At 48.2% G+C, this 21641-nt stretch overlaps 1 protein-coding gene and 1 pseudogene across 2 annotated transcripts; both read left to right on the top strand.

Annotated features, from left to right (window-relative positions):
* Positions 1-2161: 2161 nt before the first annotated feature.
* LOC125538957 (CBS domain-containing protein CBSCBSPB3-like) lies at positions 2162-6513 on the top strand (annotated as a pseudogene). The gene is made up of 14 exons (XR_015617005.1): positions 2162-2503; positions 2581-2746; positions 3067-3199; positions 3599-3769; positions 3918-3996; positions 4078-4191; positions 4282-4348; positions 4425-4530; positions 4602-4660; positions 4973-5076; positions 5153-5273; positions 5385-5467; positions 5709-5798; positions 5995-6513. The product of XR_015617005.1 is annotated as a CBS domain-containing protein CBSCBSPB3-like (transcript).
* Positions 6514-12881: 6368 nt separating this feature from the next.
* LOC147986071 (uncharacterized) lies at positions 12882-13819 on the top strand. Its single transcript, XM_087541858.1, has 2 exons — positions 12882-13401; positions 13737-13819. Exons 1-2 carry the CDS (start codon positions 12882-12884, stop codon positions 13817-13819), a joined length of 603 nt encoding a protein of 200 aa, XP_087397984.1.
* Positions 13820-21641: the final 7822 nt, after the last annotated feature.

Here is a 21641-nt window from a genome sequence, read left to right as displayed (position 1 = left end):
CAATGTAGACCCTAGATGTCGTGGCCATAGCCGTCAGGACGTCAAGGAGCCAGGCAAGCTTGAAGGGGCGTATCTGCTGGTCCCCGAGGCCGGAGCCGCCCGACAGAGGATGCCGACAGCCATGGACACCGGAGAGACGCGGGTCCAAGGTCGCCGGGGTCAGAGTAGCGCCAACAAGTAGCCGCCTTGAGGAGCTTCGTGACTGCCACTATCCTTGTAGTCTGGCTGCCTCCGCATGAGCCATCACGATGGCTCGTGGGGAGGTAGGGCCGCCGAAGATGAGGGAGGCCGCTTGCGCACGGAAGGCAGCCCGCGAACACCCCCATGATCGGCCGCAGATCCCACGCCCAGCGACAACAGCAGGGTTGGGCCGCGCCACGTAGGGGAGGAGGCGAGTACTTCAGGGGATCAGGGCGCCTGTGGCAGGAATGCCACGCCCGCCCCCGGACCTGCAGGAGCGAGCAATGGTTGGGAGGAGGCCGCCCGCGCACGAGCAAGGGCACGCGAGGCGGGAGGGGGGGTGCGTGCGGGACGGTTCCGCCCTGCCTCCACCATCCCGGGGCACGACACGGTCTCACGCAACCCTCCGGTGGCGGCGCAGCTGGAGCGGGCGGAGGGGAGGAGCGACCCGGCGGATGGTGGATCTGGGGCGCAGGGTGGGGTGGGGATGCGCATGGGAAGGATGGAACCGCCCCGCCGCCACCATCCCGGGGCACGGCACGGCTTCGCCGGCCGGCCCTCTGGCGGCGGCGCAGCTGGCAGGCGGAGGCAGGTGTGGCTACCCCCGTGTCGCCAGAGGAAGGTGACGTGGGGGAATCTCCTAAAAATAGTGAAGTATCCGGTGGAGTAAACCCTTAGTGGAGTATATTTACTCCACTAAGTTTTTTTGGTCGGACCTAGCCGCCTAAGTACAAGGGAGTAAAACTTACTTTTGGTTTATGCATTTCTCCGAACACTTGTCGTGCACATATGCACACAGAGTGATTGACTAGCCGTGCATGCTCTGGTACTTAGCACCCAGACAGAGCAGTCCTCGGAAAGCATGAGCATGAGCTCAGCCCCTAGTGATGTCGTCCATGTACGCGCAGATGATCGGCGCGACCGACGAGAGCTACGGGCTGTCCTACTACGGCCCGATGCTCGTGCACCTGGCTGACTGCGCGTTTGTGCGCCGCATGTTCCAGGCCGGTGTCAAGGACCACTGTCCTGGGCCATGGAGGTAAAATGAGGAGGTGTACCGGGGCTTCCTGGCAGTCGCGGACGTCGGGCAGCTCTCAGTGCTGCTGTGGGTCGTGCACTCGAGGGAGAGATGAAAGAGGAAGCGACGCCAAGGACATGGAGCTCATGGCGCTGCCGCCGCCGTTCAGGTACCAGCGGAGCGCCCACTCCTAGTGGCCGGAGAGCTCGAGCGCCTTGAGTTGGGATGGCAGGTCGCTGCCGGCGGGCGGGGGTTCGGGGAGGGGCCCCGCGACGGGCGGGGGTGGTGGTGGTGGTGGTGGTGGTTGCCGAGGGGCAGATGCAGGTGTGGGTGACGGAGCAGCAGGAAATGGTTGGGGCAGAGTATAATTTTTAGTCCCTTGCGACGGATTGGGGATGGGTTAGGTCTGCGTTAAAGGAGTAAAACTGACTTTTTACGTCTCTAACACCGAATAAGAGATCAGTTAGAAATGCCCTTAATTGGGTTGGTCATGTCCCGGCGATCAACTCCTTAGCTCCTTCCGCATTCACTCTTCATGTTTGTTTGTCGCCCTTGCCTCTCCTTTCCATGAAAAAAAAACACTTGCTCCGTTTCAAAACATCTGAAGTTCTAAGTTTGTCGAACTTTTTAAAATTTGATCAAGTTTATAGAAAAAATGACTAATATCCACGGCATCAAATATATATATATATATATATATATATATATATATATATATAGCTATAATGATGAATCTAATGACACTAATTTGACGTTGTGAATGATGGTGCAGACATCTTTCTATAGACTTTTTCAAACTTAAATAATTCTCATTTAGGATAAACCCAAAACTTGAAATATTTTGAAACCGAGGAAGCAGCAAGGAGGGCATTCGCGTGCTAAAACATGTGTCCGTGTACATACTTATGTACCCGTGTACTCCACACCAGATGCACGGGCACACCAGCAGATATGGTGGGCAGGCAGAGGCAGGTGTCCTCCACTCCACCCGCAGAGTATCCGGACGGACGAACCCAACGACCCTTGCGCGCAGCCCATGGGAACTCGGCGGTATGACTCACTGACGTGCTGCTCGCGACGACTCTGTTTTTCCGTTCTGCTCTCTTCTCTGACTCTGTCATCCTTGCCTTCAACGCCATTTCAAACCACACCCGCGATCGCCGCCGCCGCCACCACCGCCGGATGCCGATGGCCGCGCCGCAGCCTCGCCGCCACCAGGCCGCCTTCCTCCGCAGCAAGCCCCCTGCCCCCGCCAATGGGAATCCAGCCGCCGCCGCCTCCTGCAAGCCCAAGTCGCCCGCCACCGTACGCTCTCCGCCGATCGTCTTTTCGTTCCCTGCCGCTTGATTCTGAGGATTTATATGGCTGCGATTGATGCGTAGGTCGCTGGAGGAGAGGACGGTGAAGCAGCTCAGGCTGACCAAGGCGCTGACTCTCCCGGAGGCCACCGCGGTGTCCGAGGCGTGCAGGAGGATGGCCGCCAGGCGCGCCGACGCCGCGCTGCTCACCGACGCCAAAGGGGTGCTCTCCGGCATCGTCACGGCCGAGGTGAGAGACTCATCACAAGGAATCTGAATCGCTGAAAAGTGGAAACAGAGAATATCAACTTTAAACTTCTTGGGGCTGCAAAGATTGAATATGTAAGTAGTCTGCAATTAAAAGTTAGTAGTATTTACAACAAACTGAAAAGGAGGATTTGTTTGAAAAAATAGATATAAGTATATAGAAAACAGAAAACAGTTAAATTTTTTTTGGGGTGGGGGGTTATGAAGGAATTTCATGGGTTAATGATGAGCATCAGGTTTTGTATGGAATCAGTAGTGGTTGAGACAAAGTTTTCATGGGGGATTTGCTGTGTTTTTCTGTAGGACATATTGGGTCGAGTGATAGCCGAGGGTCTAATTCCCAACACGACGAGTGTGTCCAAGGTGATGACGCGGAACCCAGTTTTTGTCATGTCCAACTCGTCGGCCACCGAGGCACTGCAGAAGATGGTCCAAGGTCTGCTTGTTGTTTTTCTTCAGTACCAGAATTAGCAGTATTTGTTGCCAGTTTCGCCTTCAGTCATAATCATAGCCATGTATTTTGTCAGTAACTGAAGTCGTGGCCGAATATAAAACCTACATAGGCCTCCTTTCTAAAAATATATGTGAGAAAACAAATAATCTGGAACTGAGAGTCATCTTGAATTGAGGAATAGTGTAACTCGGAGCAATTTTATTACATCCTAGCTAATAGCCAGAGGCAAGAACTGCAAGAGGAATAGTGTGCCTGAAAGTACAAGAATGTTCTCTTAAGAAATTTCTGTCGTGTTTTATGCTGGGATTTTGTTGTCATTCTTATTGACCTCTTCTATCTTATCTTCATGGTTTCTTTCATGTCATATGAATTCATATACAGGCAAATTTCGGCATCTTCCTGTAGTGGAGCATGGTGAGGTCATTGCCATGTTGGATATTACCAAGTTCCTCTATGATGCGATTTCTAGAATGGAAAAGGCAGCAGAACAAGGTAGTGCTATTGCCGCTGCTATGGAAAGGGTCGAACGGCAGTGGGGAAATGAATTTGCAGGTTGCTTTTTCAGTTTCTTTTAATATGATTAAATTGACTACTTTTTTTACAAGAATACTTATTTCAATTTTCATGATCACCAATGATGCATTTCATTCAGGTCTCTTTGATTAACTAGCTGATGTCATATTTTGGGTCCTTACTTCAGGTCCGCACACGTTAATAGAAAATCTTCGAGACCACATGTTCAAGCCTTCCTTATCAACTATCATAACTGAAAATAGCAGGTCAAATTTCTACTGCCACAAAAATGTATGACGTGATTTCGTTTGTTACGACTGAATACTGCTATCGATTATCCTTTGTAGTGTTGCATCGGTATCTCCTTCAGATCTGGTAATTGTAGCTGCCAAAAAGATGAGAGAGTACCGAGTTAACTCAGTGGTTGTCATGACAGGGAACATGCTGCAAGGCATTCTCACGTATGTTCTTAGCAAAATTCGCGTTGTTTTAAAGTTTCCCATCTCATTTATTTGTTAAGTACTATCACCAAGATGCTGAGCACACTGCAGTTCCAAGGATTTGGTTTTGCGAGTAGTGGCACAAAATCTGTCCCCAGAGGTGACTCTAGTAGAAAAGGTATGGAAAAAAACTGAAGCATCCACATTTTAAGCAATCAAGATTTTATTCCTAAAGCGATGTTAACTTTCCGAAGGTCATGACTGCAAGTCCTGATTGTGCTACATTGGACACATCAATCCTCGAGGCTCTACAATCAATGCAAGATAGAAAATCTCGTCATATTCTTGTTGCGGACAAAAGCAAGTACTGAATTCTAACATCAGAGAGATGTTCATTTCTATGCACATATCTAAGCTAAATCTTTGAATAGGAGGACAGATTGTCTCCTGTTTGGACGCTCTACAGTTAACCCAAACAGCCATCTCCATGGTAAGAATGGATTATTATGATGTTACTGCACATTTCATTATTTCCTCATGTTAAAGAAAAAGAACAGAACTCTCTTGGGAGGTGAAGGTTTCATTCTGAAGGGAAGTCCCCTGACACATGAATTCTATTTTTGTTGCATTAAAATGATTCAGTCACAAATATTATACATTAAATGAATTAAATATTCTGTTAGCTATGATTATTTTCATAAAACTATACCATACAATACGTTTTTTTGGCGGACACCATACAAATACGTTATCTTTATTTCTCATCACCATATAATCATAACAAGTTTTGTGTACTCGTTAGGTCGAGGGAGCCTCTGGACCAAACGATGTGGCAAATACCATGGTTCAGAAGTTTTGGGATTCAGCACTTGCCTTGCATCCTTCAGAGGAGAATGACTGGCATAGGTTTGTTCTTCTTCGACTTGCATATACTCTTACATTCCTGAAGATGGCTTGATCAGTCTTTTGTTATATAGTGCAGTGACGAATTTCGTACGGCAGCCTCAGATAGTGCTGAAGGGAAGCAAACACCCCCTCATGTTGGCAATGCATTCTCTTTCAAAATTGAAGATAAAAAGGGCGGATGCACAGATTCAGTTGCGGTGTGTGCATTTCTCATCTTACTTTCCTCATTGTGGTTTACTAAAGTAGTAGTGTAGTATGAATTTGTGTTTGTCTGCCTTAATATCTGATAACACTTCTTCTTTCTGCAGTTTCAAAAAGCTTAGATGAGCTTGTGTCTGCTATTGCATACATATTAGGAACAGAAAACAAGAAGGCAAATGTAAATCTTCTGGTAAGAGGTTGGGCTTTAACATTGAGCTTTGCTTATGCAGTACTGTGTTCCTTTTCCTCCAAGTGAGCAATTAGGGCAAGCAAAAGCTTGTAGATGGGATTTTTTAAAAGTAGGACTTGTGGCCCTCTGTATTCACATCTCACTTACAATTGTTTTGAACAGTAGTGGCTGCATGCATCGTCCAGATGCAGAGGCCGGGGGTCCTCCTCCATTTCTAAAAAAATATATTTGTTTTGAACAGTATGATGATGATGAAGGTGACAGAGTTCTTCTGGCTACCGATGGTGATCTCGTTGCAGCGATTGAGCATGCCAGATCAGCTGGATGGAAGGTCAGTTTTTCTCTTCTTTTTCTAGGTCAGCAACTTGATTGATTCGCGTGTCGTCTGCATCCTCGCTAGTTATGCCGCAACCAAAGCGCAACCGATCATTTTTAGTTTCTTCGTTCTTCTTCTTGTTATTGCAACTTAGGTTCAGTAATTTACTTCGAGGTTCAGTCTTTTTTGGTGTTTCGTTTTGCTGTTTCAGGTTCTTAGGCTGCACATGGACGACGCTGCAGGGACCGGCGCAGAGTCCACACAGATGTCGTCTGTAGATACTTCGATGTCGAGGAGATGCTGGCCGTCCCTCCGACTAGGTAGAGTGGCCAGTGCAGCTGCTGTTGCCGGCGTCGGGGTAATCGTCTACTTGAGATGCTCTCGGCAATGACTTCAATATACAAACCTCAGACACAAAGAGAATACTTCAACACTGTGTAGATGTACTATGCAGGAGGAAGATCACACAAATCACGGCCGCAATAAGGCTCTTGCCAAGCCTCTACACTGATTTTTTTTTCCAGCGTTTGCATTCATTCTGAAATGTCTTCAGAGAGAGTTTCTTATTCTTCTTCTGACAACAGGGGTATATGTTCAGCTGTTTTTTCTCTGTTTTTGGTTCATCCTGATGAACTAACAATAACATTAATTAGTGTTTCTTTTTGCGCTGGAACACTAATCAGTACTTCACTCTCTATATAGAAGAACAATTGTTAGTTGTTATGGCCAATTGACTGATTGTCTCTTCAGCCTATTAAGATGGATCAAACATCCTTTTTCTGTTGTCAAAACAGATTTATTTTAATTTTCTTCTTCTAATAGCAAAGTGACTGTTTGTTCCAACGGATAAAAAGTAGGCTGATACATGTACACAAACTAGAAAATCATCCTAGTTGAAGTTTATAAAAAAAAAATCATCCTAGTTTTGGTATATATCACCCAAAATATGTTTTTTTTTTGCAAAAATATCACCAAAAATATGTTAGGGTCACGCAATGTTTATCCCTCCTATTTGTTTTGATGACGTGGGGAGGGATTGGCCTGGTCATTAGGCTGAGGAGTTTTATGGAAACTAGGTATGTGCCCATGTGTTGTCACGGGAGCTGTATTTTTTTAATGTATAAATGCTAGGTATGTGCTAAGGTCAGTGAAAAAAATAGCGTGTTATAATGCGAAAATGCTCTTTAGAGCTCGGGCTCCATGGAGCCCGAGTTTGACTTGATCAAAATTCAAATTTTCACGTTTCAAAATATTTTGAAAAAAAATACACACATACTTAGAGACATAAAGCATATGTGTGTAATTTTTCAGGACGAAACACTTTAAAATGAGTGCTACACAAAAAGAACAAATCTGAGCCTTTTTAGTAGATGCACTATTCATTCTCAAAGTCCATGAATTTGTCTTTTTTGCATAGATCGCATTTTAGGGTATTTCATCCTCAAATTTTACATACATACTCATAACATCCTTGTTTACTTGTATGATTTTTTTAGATTTTTTTGAAACTGAAAAGTGTGAATTTTGAATTTTTCAAAAAATTCGGCCTCCATGGAGGCCGAGCTCCAAAACGCCCTACTCGTTATAATGTCGTTAATAGCAAGCTATAGCGTTCTGAGCAATGTCTTGCTAAATAATTGTGTGTGCAATGTCTCGCTAATAGCAGCTATTTTTCATTGATTAAGGTAGAAGTGGATGTAATTCCACCTTATATGGTATGCGGCATGCGGCAGACGGGAATCACCATGGATTAGTATTTTGATTTTGGCACCATTGTAATTTGGTAGCTTGGATCATGCATGATAAGTAAATTAAATGAATTGCGTACAGGAATGTGCGGTCAAATATGGTGTGGAATTGAGTGGCCTAATTTCACATTTTGCGAAAAGTAAGTTAATTAAGGTGGAGTTGATGTAGTGCTGCATAAGATAAGTAAATTAATGTGATTGAGCGGCATATTGGAAAGGTGCGGTCAGATATGATGTAATGAAAAAAATGACCGAATAAAAAAACTATGAAGGGATGTGATGGGAGGGGAGGCCGGTTGACGAAAAGTTTTGCTTGACAGGAAAAAGAACGCTGCTTATTTTATTTAAATATTAACTAGAGATAGAGAAGAGATTAGTACTACGTATTAGTAGAGATAAAGATATGGAGCAGAGTAGCAAGGTGTTTTTGCTATAACACAATTTTCCTCGCACTCGTTAAATACAGATTGGATGGATTGATATGATGAGTGACACACACACACATATCCAGCTGGATCTTTTAGAGGTAAAGAAATAATGAGATGCTATTTTTCGTGCCAATAGACCTCAATGGAGGATCGTTCATATATTTTTAATTATTTTTACGGGAGCTCCTATTTGCCACTTGCTCAGAACCCACAGGCAGCTCCCAACTGGGCCGACCCATCTAGCCGTATGCCCCGAGTATATAGCCCGACCTGTGAATTTCAACCACCAAGGACGGATGGGTTTTGAAACGCGCGAGCCGTTGGAGGCGACTCGGGGCGACGCGGGTGGCGATCCCGCTCCCCCCGGCGGTGCTGTCACGGCGACGGAGTGGGTGCTGGTGCGGCGGGGTCCCTGTGGCGCCCCGGCGTCCCCTGCCCCGGCGCGCTCCCCTGGGGCAGGTCGTGCAGGCTGCGGTGGCCGGTTCTAGGCTTTGGCGAAGGATGCGTCCGACGAGGAGGATGAGCTTACCTCACCGCGGCTGGCTCCTCCTCCGACGGGGGCGATGTTGGGTGATTTTGTGCTGGCGGCGACTCTTGGCGGGGCTGGTCGGGGTGACCGGCGACATCGTTTTGCGCCGGGCGGAGGCGGTTCGCGGGCGACGGCGGTGCGCTGCTGGAGGCCAGAGGCGCAAGCGGATTTGGGCGCGTGGGGGACTCGTCTGGCCCCTCCCCCGGTGTCTCCCCGGTGTTCTGGGCCCGCGGTGGCTCCGGTGACGCCCGAGGAGTGGCCTGCCCTCCCTGTCCTCCCCTTGACGGCGTCGATGGCGGCGGCGGCGGAACGGGTGGCTGAGGTGGCTGACGCGCTAGGGTTGGCGCCGACCGCCCCTTCCTTGGGCCTGCTGGGGGCCGCTGGGCCTGGGCCGGCCCAGCTCTATCCTCTGGTCGTCGGGCCTCCTGGTGTGGGGCCCTCGACGTCTGCGGGGGGGGGGGGGGGCATTCGGGTCCTGGTGCTGGACCTGGCCCTGTCAGCCCACACGGTCGACCTGCCCTGGGAGGGGCCCGTCGGCCCGCCTGCTAGCGCTATATATGGCTGCGCAGGGGCCTCCGCGACCCCTCGCTAGGGTTTCCGGCTCGTTCCAGTGAGGTGCGGCGCCACCGTCTCCCCATTAGATCTCTCGTTCCCCTCCCCCCTCCTCCCCCTCTCACTCTGTCCTTTGTCGAGGCGATGGCCATGGGCGACCGGCGTGCAGACAAGCGCCCGATGGAGCCTCCGCTCTTCGAGGAGGAATGGCGGCGTGAGAAGGCTCTACGGGCGCAGGCAAAGCGTGGCCAGCGGGCCAAGGCGGCAGGGCGTACGAACGACGGAGGTGGCTTTGAGCATGGTCAAGACGGCGGTGCTGGTCGTGGCTACGGTGGCTACTAGGGCCATGACTCCGGATCTGGTTACCACGGGCGCGAGGGGGATTGGGGTCCCCCTCCACCTTGGTGGGGCCAGCAAGAGAAGAAGCAAAAGCGCAAGCATGGATTGTGGCACCGCGAGCTGGAGCGCAAGCAAGAGCACCCCCTTTGCGGCGGAGGTCATGGGGACCCGCTGGCAAAAAAGCCACGGGCTTCAGCTACACCGCTTGCGGTGGTCGCGCCCGATGCGCCGCGGGGCTCGACGGATGCTCCCATTCCAGTCGAAGAGGAGGGCGGGGAATATTTCAAGTGCGGCCGGACCGGGCATTACCAGGCCAAATGCACCTTTCCCCCCCTTTGTGTGATCTGCAAGCAGGAGGGACACGCCTCGGCCTATTGCCCTTCACGGGGCAAGCAGCCGCACCTCCAGATCATGGGCAGCGCCATTCTAGGCGAAGGATTTTTCTGCATGGAGTTCGAAGAAGAAGAGATGGCAGAGGGCGACGACCTTAAAGCTGCCAATGGTGCCATTTTGTCAGCGGAGCCGGGGAGGCTTTCGCTGCGTACGCTCAAGCAGGAGCTGATGCACATGGTGGTTGGAGACTGGGACTGGCAGATTGCGCAGGTTGGCGACAACGACTTTGCAGTGGTCTTCCCCTCTGCAGATCTATTGCATATAGCCAAGACAAGCGGCAAGCTTTTCCTCTCCATCAATGACATTACGGTGCTGGTTCGAGACTCGATCCACGAGACGATTGTGCCCCTCTCCATGCCGGAGGTGTGGCTCCGCCTTCATGGCATACCCAAGAAACATTGTCGTGTCGACCGCCTGATGGAGGGGCTCAAGATGCTGGGTAGACCTATTGTGGTGGATGAGCTATCCCTCATCCGGGTGGGACCGGTGAGGATGAAGTTTGGTTGCAGAGCCCCTGACAAGATGAATGGTTTTGTGCAAGTTTGGTTTAATCAAGAGGGTTACGACATTCGAGTCGAGGTGGAGCGGCTCCCAAAGTGTCCTGGAGACGGGCCGGCGGCGCCTGGTCCTAACAATCCACCCTCTCGCCCGGGTGACAAGAGTGATGGACCGCCTGGTCCGGGGACCGGAGGGTCAGCTGGGCAGTAGCAGAAAGATCCAGGGACCCAGGGCGGGCAACACACTGGTAACGAGGGCTGCTTTATGGATGTGGACATGGCCGGCCGTGAGGATGAACCTGAGGATAGCATGCCAGACACGTCAATTTACACGGAGACCTGGTACTAATTGGGTATCAAAGAACTGGCGCTCGACGAAGGGAAGGAGAACGCGGAGCCTGGGGCGCTGGCGATCTCGGACACGGCTGGGAGCAGTCCGCCTCCGTCCCGCGCTCTGGTGGGGGCTTTCAATCTGGTGGGCTTGGCGTCGCTGCCTGTGGCAGGCCGCTCTGATGCTGTCGGTCGCGTCGCTGCGGCTGTCGCCCCAGCCTCCCCCAGTTTGCTCGGCTCGGACTCGGGCGTGGTGCTCAATGAGCCTTCCATGCGCACCCCGGTGTCGGGCCGTCGCAGCTCGGGGGGTTCTGGGCGTGCCCCCAAGAAGACGGCCGGATGGAAGCCTCATGTCAAGCAAGCTACGCTGGCGCTCCCTTCGCCTGTGGCGCCGGCGTGTGTGGATCTTCAGGCTGCGTTGGGCTCCGCGGGCACGGCAACCAAGGCGCGGCGCTCTCAGGCATCTCCGGGCCCTCAACGGGCTCCAAGTGCTCGGGCCAAGGCGGCGCTAGGTGATCTGTCTTCCTTGGAGAGTGCTCAGCTTCGTCTGGCGGACAAGAACTTGGAGATCTCAGGTAACCCACCCCCTCCTTTAAGATTCTGAACGCGTTTACAGACCCGCAACTAGTTTCTATCCTAGACGACAGTGGTTTCGATTTAGGTACGGACCGTGGGGAGCTTGTGTCCCTTATCCATGCTCGCGAGGAGGCCCAAGCGGATTTGGCAGAGGCCGCTGCTGCGGCCAAGGCCAGGGAGGCCGATTCCACAGCGTTGGCGGTCTCTGCTAACCCAGAGGCTTCGGGTATTCCCACCACGCTAGTCCTGTCAGAGGGGGCTGCCACAACCAAGGAGGTTGACGCAGCGCCGTCGACGAGCCGCACCCAGGCTAAGAAGCGAGTGGCAAAACCGGTGACCTCAAGAGGGGTTCGCCTTCACACCCGTGTCATCTGATGCGTTACATCTTTTGGAATATTCGGGGTTGCGGGCACTTGGGTCGTCGCACGCAACTTAGGGAGTATATCGTGCGCGAAAGGATCGACGTTGTGGCTCTCCAAGAAACGATCAAAGCGGACTTTTCGTATCGTGATCTTACGGCCTATGATCCTCTCCACCGCTTCGTGTGGGGCTGGGTCCCTTCCATTGGCCATTCGGGCGGTCTTCTTCTGGGATGTAATTCTGATGTATGTGATGTTGTAACTTGGGACGTGATTTGAATACTATAAAAAAGTAAGACGGGAGGTGGGGGAGATAAAAACTTTTGGATATATTGATTCGGATTGAATTGCAAATACATCAAGGATAGAATCAATTCAATTCTGAATTGCAATAAGCAAGCGAGGTCTCTCAAATAGAGTCGAACTGAACTGCTAGACTACGTTGAGTGATGAACTCAATGATTCAAAAAAAAAACTAAGAGATGGATGAAATTACACAAGGAATCCTGGTCTCAATCTACTGAGACAAAAAGATGGGCTGTCAAAAAGGTAGAGGAGGTAGGATGGGCAGTTGGTCAGATCTAGTATGGATCGTACATGGACGATAGTTGGAGTCGGCGGCTCTCCTAGGCTTCCCTCATCTGGGATCCCTGGGGAAGAGGATCAAGTTGGCCCTTGCGAATAACTTGATGCACTATCTCCCTTCAACCCTTTGAGCGAAATGTAGCAAAAGGAAGGAAAATCCATGGACCGACCCCATTGTCTCCACCCCGTAGGAACTACGAGATCACCCCAAGGACGCCCTCAAAAATGCTCGGTTTTTCTTTCTGGAAAGACAATATTTCTTTCATCCTTTTGCATTGAAATAACAAATTGAAATCAAAATAATATGATTCAACCTCAGACCCTTTTAAATGTAGCAGATAATAGTGGAGCTCGAAAATTGATGTGTATTCGAGTCATAGGAGCTGCTGGGGTTCGTTTTACATTTCTGTCACGATTAAGCATAGAGTCTCTCTCGCTTCCTGGGCGATTGTTTGCGTTTACGGCCCGGCCGATCACTCGCGCGCGGCTGATTTCCTAGGTGAAATCCAAGTCTTGGTCGGGGCCAAGCAAGCCGCGAACATTCCCATTGTTCTTGGGGGCGATTTTAACCTTATCCGATCGGGCGCGAAAAAAAATAATCGCAACATTGACTGGCCTAGGGTCTCCCTTTTTAACAATGCCATTGCGGCTTGCGCATTACGGGAAATTGCTAGGACAGGGGCTAGATACACGTGGACTAAAAAACAACTCAACCCGGTTCGGAGCGTCCTGGACCGTGTTTTCGTTACGGCTGACTGGGAGATGATCTTCCCCATGTGCACGCTGGTTGCTGAAACACGCATTGGTTCTGACCATGTCCCATTGATCCTGGCCTCTGGGGAGGATAGGATCAAGCGTAGCCCACGTTTCTACTTCGAAACAGGGTGGTTCGAGGTAGAGGGGTTCATTCCTCTGCTGCTCGCGCGTTGGGAACAAGCTAGGGCTGCGGCTGGGCACTCCAGAGGCCCTCTTGACACTTGGGTGTCGGCGGCCGGGACCCTGCGTGGTTTCCTCCGAGGGTGGGGTGCAAATCACGGTAGTGACACTAAACGAGCTAGGGAAGCTCTTATCGAGGAAATCAAGGCCCTTGACGTCCAAGCCGACTCTAGATCCTTTTCGGAAGCGGAGTGGGCTAACCGTTATGCCCTCGAAAATCAAGTGCTGGCCATCCTCAGGGAAGAGGAGGAATATTGGCGCTGGAGGGGTGGCGTCAAGTGGATTACCAAGGGGGACGCTAATACGGGCTATTTCCATGCCTTCGCCAACTGCCGCAAAAGGAAATGTTCGATCCTAAGATTGCAATCGGATCATGGGTTACTGATCAGTCAAGCCGAAATCTCGCGGCACATCTACGATTTCTTCCTTAACCTGTTGGGAACAGCGGAAGAAAAGCCCCTTCGCCTCCGTGCGGACTTTTGGGGGGAAGAATCACATGTGTCGCAAGTCGAGAATGATGGCCTGGCCTTATCCTTCTCCACGGGGGAGATCGATGATGCGCTTGGCTCGATGAAGATCGATACCGCTCTAGGGCGGATGGCTGGCCGGTGTCTTTCTTTCGGCGGTTTTGGCCGGCGCTCAAGGACATTTTGTACGATATTATCAACGGGTTTGCGCTAGGCACAGTAGACATCTCGCGCCTCAACTTCGGCGTCATCAGCCTCATCCCTAAAGTTAAGGGGGCGGACTCGATTAAGCAATAGCGCCCCATCACCCTTATTAACGTGCCTTTCGAATTATGCTCCAAGGCTTACACTACAAGACTTGCCCCGGCTGCACAGCGTGTGATCGATCGTAGCCAGTCGGGTTTTCTCAAAGGCCGTAACATCCTAGAAGGTCCGGTAGTTTTGCAAGAGATCGTTCACGAGCTTAAGCGCATGCGTCAGTCGGCCGTGCTCTTCAAGCTCGACTTCGAGAAAGCCTACGACCGAGTGAACTGGGAGTTCATTCGCGAGGTGCTGACTCTGAAGGGATTCGAGTCGGGTTTCATTCATCGCATCATGCAACTTGTCTCGGGGGGACAGACTGTGGTTGTGATCAACGGAGAAGTGGGGAACTTCTTCCGCAACAAACGAGGTCTCAGACAAGGAGATCCCTCCTCGCCTTTGATTTTCAACTTTGTTGCTGATGCCCTCTCGGCCATGGTGAACAAGGCGAAGAACGCCGGCCATATTCGAGGTGTGGTGCCTCACCTTTGCCCAGGAGGGATCACCCACTTACAATATGCGGACGACACTTTGCTGCTCTTCGAGCACGATGAACATAGTATAGCCTCGATTAAGCTCATCCTCCTCGCTTTTGAGATCATTTCCGGCTTGAAGATAAACTTTTTAAAGAGTGAGGTGATTGCCATTGGGATGGACAATCCCCGTGCCTCCCGCATTGCCAACCTACTTAATTGCAAACTAGGGAGTTTTCCAATTAAGTACCTAGGCCTTCCCATTTCGGACAAACACATCTCGATTCTCGAATGGGAACCCTTCTACGGTAAGGTGGCGAACCGGGTCAGCCCCTGGCGCGGCAGGTTTCTATCGTCCGCGGCAAGGCTGATCCTGACAAACTCTAGTTTGTCCTCCCTGCCCTTGTTTACTATGGGCATGTTCCTGCTGGCTGATGGAGTTCACGCCAAGCTTGACACCCCTAGGTCTAAGTTCTTTTGGGAAGGGACTGGGACAAAAAAGAAATACAACCTGATTAAGTGGGCGGCGCTTTGCCGCCCCAAGAAATCCGATGGCCTTGGGATCCTCAACTCCAAACTCATGAACGTAGCGCTCCTTGTCAAGTGGATATGGAAACTTTCCCAGAATGAACAGGGGCTTTGGGCCGATATTCTTCGCGCCAAATATTTCCCCGATGGGAATTTTCTCACCTCAAAGGCGAAGGGATCGCCTTTCTGGAACGGAATTCAGGCTGTTAAGCCTGCCTACACATTAGGGGCCAAATTCTGCGTTAAGAACGGGAACTCCACGAGGTTCTGGCTCGACCATTGGCTTGGGTCGGAACCTCTTTGGTGTAGCCACTTTGTCATTTACCAACTAGCCACTCACGTCGACATTTTGGTAGCCGACGCGCTCAGAACTAACCCTCCAGCCATATCTCTCAAAAGACCACTCCTCGCTCATGAACGGGCTAGTTGGGATGGGCTCCTAACTGCCTTGCAGGGTGTCTCTCTCTGTCCTGAGGCCGACACGATATCGTGGTCCCTCTCGAGTTCCGGAAAGTTCACGGTTCAATCGCTTTACAATAAGCTGACTGAGGGACCGACTCTTGACATAGCTAGGGGGCTATGGAAAGCGTCTATTCCTCCGAAGATCAAAGTTTTTCTTTGGCAATTATTCCGTGACCGCCTCCCCTCTTCTAACAACATTGCCATTAGATACGGCCCTTCGGATGGGTCTTGCGCGTTATGTGGAGCGCATGAAGATGCGAACCACATCTTCTTCCAATGTCACCTAGCTCGTTTTGCTTGGAGTGCCGTCCGAGAGGCGTTTGCGCAGAACTGGAATCCCCATATGGTTTCGGACCTACGTGGGATCCTTCTCGCTCATAGAGGTAGCTTCGGGCGCGTGCTGTGGCGATGCGTAGGGGCGCTGTGCTGGTCACTATGGACCACCCGTAATAAGATGACTATCGAACACAAGTTCCCTGCTCATCCTGCTGACATTATTTTCAAATGCCACTTGTTTCTCCAGACTTGGACACCGTTGGGGAAACGGCGTGATGCAGATCGGATGATGGAGGCCATGGAGCGGATCCGCACGATTCAGTTCGAAGCTCGACACTAAGATTTTGCTCGTGGCGCTTTTGGACTGGCTGCTTGGGTTCTTCTGTTGCTTTCTTTTCCTATCAGGCTGAGGCCGGTTGCATGTTCCGTACTATGGGCTTCGGCCACTTCTATTCCGTTGTAGCTCTATGTTAACTTTGTTGGATGCTGCCTGTGGTGGGCTTTATTAATTTAAAGCCGGACGCATCATGCGTCTTCGTTCTAAAAAAAGTATATAGCCCCGATCATCTTACTGTAGCAGCATGGTGCTGTAGTGTTTTTTTTACTCTACTGACTCTGAACTGCAGGGTTCGTTTTTTTACTGCATTTTTCTTTATTTTTCAAAAATAGCAAATATGCCTGTGCGTTGCAACGGGAAACAAAAGTATTACACCCTAGCCAAACAAGTATGACTTAATACCCCGACGTATGAGTGTCCTCTATTTTTTTTAACACGGTGGCTCATCATGTTGCCATTTATCTTTTTTTCCCATCCTCGTTAATGATGGCTGTGGTGTCCATGTGATCAAATTTTATTGATTGATGTCCACTTATCTTTTTTGTGAAATGCATGGACAGCTTTTTACTCAGCGACATTTTTTGAGTCGATGAACTTTTCTTAAGTTGGGGAAGAAATTTTGAAATTCGTGATTTTTTTGAGTTTTTGCAAACATTTTTTAAAATTTCATAGACATTTTCTTCCAATTCACGAACATGTTTTGAATAAATTATCATTTTAGAAATCATGAACGTTTTATATTTTCTGAATATATTTTTTAAAAACGTGAATTTTTTATAATACTCAAACAGTTTTTGAAATCCGTGAACATTTTATGATTTTCTGAACCTTTTGTGAATTTCCAATGATTTTATGATTTGATGAACATTTTTTTCAAAACTCAGAAATTTTTAAATTTTGAATTTTGAAAAATCCCGAATTAATTTAAAGAAAGAAAAAAGCAAATTAAAATAATAAAATATGGGCCGGCCCAAGAACCCGTGCTGGGGAGGAGGAGAGCTTTTCTGCATAAAGAGAGAAAAGAGGGAATATAAAGTGCAGCAACCAAGGATTGAACCTGGGTTGGGCGCTCCAGCCACTACATCTCGCACGTCCTCGTGATTCCTTTAGGGTCTCGCCCTTTAAGAACCGAACCAAGCTGCGACTTTGACAGGAAAAAAAAAACGAATCGTTTTCTTCACTGATGGGTGGCATGGTGGATAATTTACGTCAGTTTTGGGGGCAATTTAAATGACGGACGACCAGAAGCAGTCCGTGATTTATTATTAAGGAAAGATATTTTGAAAGGCCAACATTCTATGAAAACGTAAACTTTTTTAAAAAGCAAAAAATATTTGAAACTTTGATCCTTTTTTAAAAAAGCGAACAACTTTCATAATTTCAAGTTTTTTGAATTTGTTTTGATAATTGTGGGCAAATTTTAGAAATCAGAATTGTTTTTGAAACACGGACATTTTTTGAAAATTTTGAACACATTTTGAAATTGTGAATGTTGTTATGAAAACAAGAATAATTGGAAAATTCGTATTGTTTTGGAAAAATGAACAATTTTCGAATGTACTGAACATTTTTTGATATTTTGTATTTTTTAATCCTAATCGCAACTCAATGCGTCTTAATACCAGAAAAACATGTAAATAAACAACCCAAAAATAAATACTGTCCAGGAACATTCTAGATGGTTCCCAAAAACAGGTCAAGGACCTCCTAGAAGGTTCCCCAACTGGGATCAGTTGAACGCTTTAACAGGTCGGCTCAGCTAGATCGCTCGCTCGCTGCGAGCTTCAACATTACGACACATTGAGTGGCGAATAGGATTAATGTTTTTTTAATGATATGAAGGTATTTTAAAATCCCGGGGTGGGCTACTGTCCACCCTCTAGATTGGTCACTTACAGTGGTATGGATGCTTGTATATCCGATTATATAATGTACCCGGTACTTCTAAAAGCTATTATGGCTGATGTGTAGTTTATTTTTTCGCCTGCATATGGCCCATGTATTTTATTTCATGAAGATTTACGTGCATCTAGAAGAGATTGTTTGGCCAAGAACTGTAATTGCTCTATGGCATATGAAAATATATTTAAAATGAGATGTACATACAAAAGAAATGAAAAAATTGGGTTTTTGTATAGAACAGAAGCCCATAATAAGAGGTTTATCCAGATGCATATAGAAGGCATGAATATGTTTATCCATTTCCGCTCGAAATTGATCAGTATGATGGTGCATTACGCAATTCCGCTTGAAACAGACCAGTACTAGAAAAACACGTAGCTTTAAGCAAATGTGCACTGAGGGAGTTGGGATCCTGAAGAATACGCCAAACCTGCTAAGCCAATAATGCAAGGTTAAAGATCTCAATATCTTTTAACCCTAGGCCTCCTTTTTTTTCTGTCATAACATCACAAGATCTCTAGTCCTAATGTCTCAGTTGGTAGGTCGCGTTCCGGATTTAATTTTCGTCCCACCATTTTCGTCCGGTTTTTTTTTTGCTGGTTTTTTTCCGCCGTCCTTCCCTTACCCACGCACTAAAAAAACGTACGCTCCTCTCGATCCCCTCGACGCACGCTCCTCTCGCCGCCGCGGACCTGACAGCGGAGGGGCGATCTCGCCGCCGCGGACCTCACAAGGAATTCCCCTTATCAGATCTGGCGGAGGGAGACCCTATGTCGAACCCTCCCTACCTCTCGTTCCTCCATCCCCGTCGAGCGCCGCCGCCCTCTCCCCGATCCAGATCCGCGCCCCATCTTCTGGTCTACCTCTTGCTGAAGTCGTGGTGTTGTGGTCAGGGCCCGATCTCTCTGGCGGATCTGGATGGAGGGCGGGGGAGGGCGGGGGCGAGCTCGCCGTCTCCCTCGCGCTCGACGCTAGCGGGGACGCGGGCTTCGACGCGGCCGCCTACATGGGCACGCTCCGGGCGCGGCGCTTCGGGAGGTGGATGCGTTGGTCGCCGCAGATGGCATCCACGCACGACCTCGTGACACAGTGAGTGCAAAATTTTGTTCTTTTGAGTCTCGCTCCATCAGAAAAAGAAAGAGACGATGAATTTCCTCTTGAAATCGCTCAAATTGGGCTTACTATTTGCTTCCCCTCTGCCTATAGGAACTTCGCCAAACTTCCGATGGGCGTCGTGGGCGCCACAGACATGCAGTTCAAAGGCAGAGGTGCGTCAAATATCTATGCCAATTGGTGCTTGTTTTTGTTGTCCCTTTTAGTGTGTATCTCTGATGATTTTTCGATGACCGGCTTCAGTTTTTGAGAGCATACACAGTAGGTACTTATGTGCTAAGAATTTTGATGGGTAATCAATCTTAATAAGAGAGTAAAAGGATTGTTATGATTTTTCTCACGACTAAATGACACAACGGCAGATTTTTTATCTACATGAGAACATACAGATTCGGTAGCACACCTAGAACCAGAAAGTGCCAAGAACATAACAGGCAGTAGTGACTTGACAATACAATAAGCTAAACTGTTGTTATAATTTCTGTTGTAACAAGTTGAAGTTATTAAAAAAATAATTGAAGTTTCTTCTAACAGCACCAACTTCAGTTCAGTTGTTAGAAAATATCTTCAGTTCAAGATTTAGGAACAATCAGTTGGCTTAACTGTCAGTCTGAAACCAACCATTCTTTTGTTGCAGTTCAGTTAACTCAAGCTATTACAATTCACTCAGTCGTGGCGTCTCTAGGGGCAGCGGAAGAACCGTGGGTGTGATCCGTGAGCACAGACGCGCAGATCTGTGGGGAAGCAACATGTAGACATGGATGGAAGATGGGAGACCTAGCTCTAGCTGCCTGAGCTGTCCACCGGCAAGATGAACCCACAAGCGCCATGGTGGACAAAGAGGTGTGTTCACAAAAACTTTTTGTCTTGTGTCTGGCATGCTTGAAATTGCTGAATTGAAAAGTAATGTAGGATGGGTGGATGTGTGAAATTAATATATTGGATTTGCCAGCCGTGAGTACTGCTAGATCACTGATGGTGCTCTGTTCCTTATGTTGTTTGTCTCTTCATCTATAGAGCTTTAACAAATGGTGCTCTGTTTCTTATGTTGTTTGTCTCTGCACCTATAGAGCTTTAGCAAATGTACATACTGATTCAGGCATGCACTAACTCTGAGTGATACTACAAATGCACACATGGTTGTTAATTTTTTTTCTTGAATACACACGAGTGTGCGTACAATATTAAAGGAGGGGATGGGGGTAAAGAGATACAATCCCTACTGCCCACATTATCTAAGCTCTAAATCTCGTGCTGCCCACGTTGCCAAAGCCCCAAGGAAGGCTTCGACCTCTCCCTTCAGGATGCCCTCTCTCTTGGGGACTTTGTGTAAATTGGTAACTATCTTAGTCAGTTATAGAAGTAGTATTAGCGGTGTGAAATTACATCTTTTGTGGAGACGCTAGCACTGAGAAATTGCTGGCATATTTGGTTAAGGATAAGGTCTGGAAATGGAGGTTTGTTTTTATAAGTAAGCTGTATTTCATTCTTCTCCTGCCATTCTCAGCAATAGATAAATTATAAAATGTATGTACGGGTAGCCATGTTATGATTGATGCTAGAACACACATAATTATATACTAAGTACTTATCTTCAGAATTTTCAGCATTGTCTAATGTGTGCATATGTACTTGTTGCTGTTGTTGTGCGTGGAAGATAAAAGGGAGCAGGGCATATGCGTTTGTACTGATAATGACACATCTAAAATATTTTATTTGGTTTAGTTATCTGGCCATACATTTTTTTTGTAACAACGCGCTGTCGGTGGCGGCAACAGTTCAGTGCGGCGAGACGGCCGGTGTGTGCGCTGGGGCACTGGCGAGACTCCCTGACAGGCATATTCTGGTGACTACTTGTGTTCTCGTGAAATCCATCCTCTGATTACATTGTTTCGGCATGTTTAGCTGGAAGGAACCACTACCATGTCCACCCAAAAAAGGGAAGACAACATTAGGGAGTTCTATGGTAACTAAACAAACGTCCTGCAGAATGTAGAAAAACATGACAAAAAAGCATTTGTGGTTTGGATATGCGATACTGAAAAATTCCCACTGTTTATCTACTACAACTGTGATATTTCCTTCCCTCGTGTAACTGGAACAGGGCACCAGCAACTCCGACGACCGGAGGTAGAGGGTTATTTGCTCGAAGAAGTACAAGAAGAGAGCAAGAGGCCGGCCTCCAAGATCAATGCTGAAATAGATGAAGAATGCTTGCCCAACTGCAGCCATGACATGTGCATCAAGTGCTACAGTCAATGGTCAGTAAGAATACAACGCATGATCCCAGTTATTATGTTTCCTGCCATGTTCATTCAACTAGAGCAAACATGTTTGGTGTTTGGTTTAATGCGAGCTTCGGAGATATCACTCAACACTTCATTCTGGTGTTATTAAGTGCTTCAGCAGACACAAATGTAGCATATTTTTACTGATAGCAATGCACTATGAGTAATTAAGCTGGTGTGACCATCATTTATTGAAAATATGCTGCAACCTATGCATCTGCTTACCAGTATTGTCCTTGGCAACTTCAACCAAACTTTTATTTTAGTTGATTCCACCTTCTATGTTTTTAGAAATTCATTGTTTTTGTATGCTTAATTGAGCAGAGCTCGTTCATAGTGATCTTCTGCCAATGACACAAATGTAGGAATGAGATACACATGCAATGTAAGAAACAGAGAAAGGAAGCTAAAAGTTGAAAGCATTATATGTTTTTTGTGAC

The sequence above is a fragment of the Triticum urartu genome, chromosome 2A, assembly GCF_056163025.1.
Source record: "Triticum urartu cultivar PI428250 chromosome 2A, HENAU_Tu73, whole genome shotgun sequence".
Taxonomy (NCBI): domain Eukaryota; kingdom Viridiplantae; phylum Streptophyta; class Magnoliopsida; order Poales; family Poaceae; genus Triticum; species Triticum urartu.
Note: the sequence above shows the minus strand (reverse complement) of the source record. Positions and strands in the feature narration are given on the sequence as shown.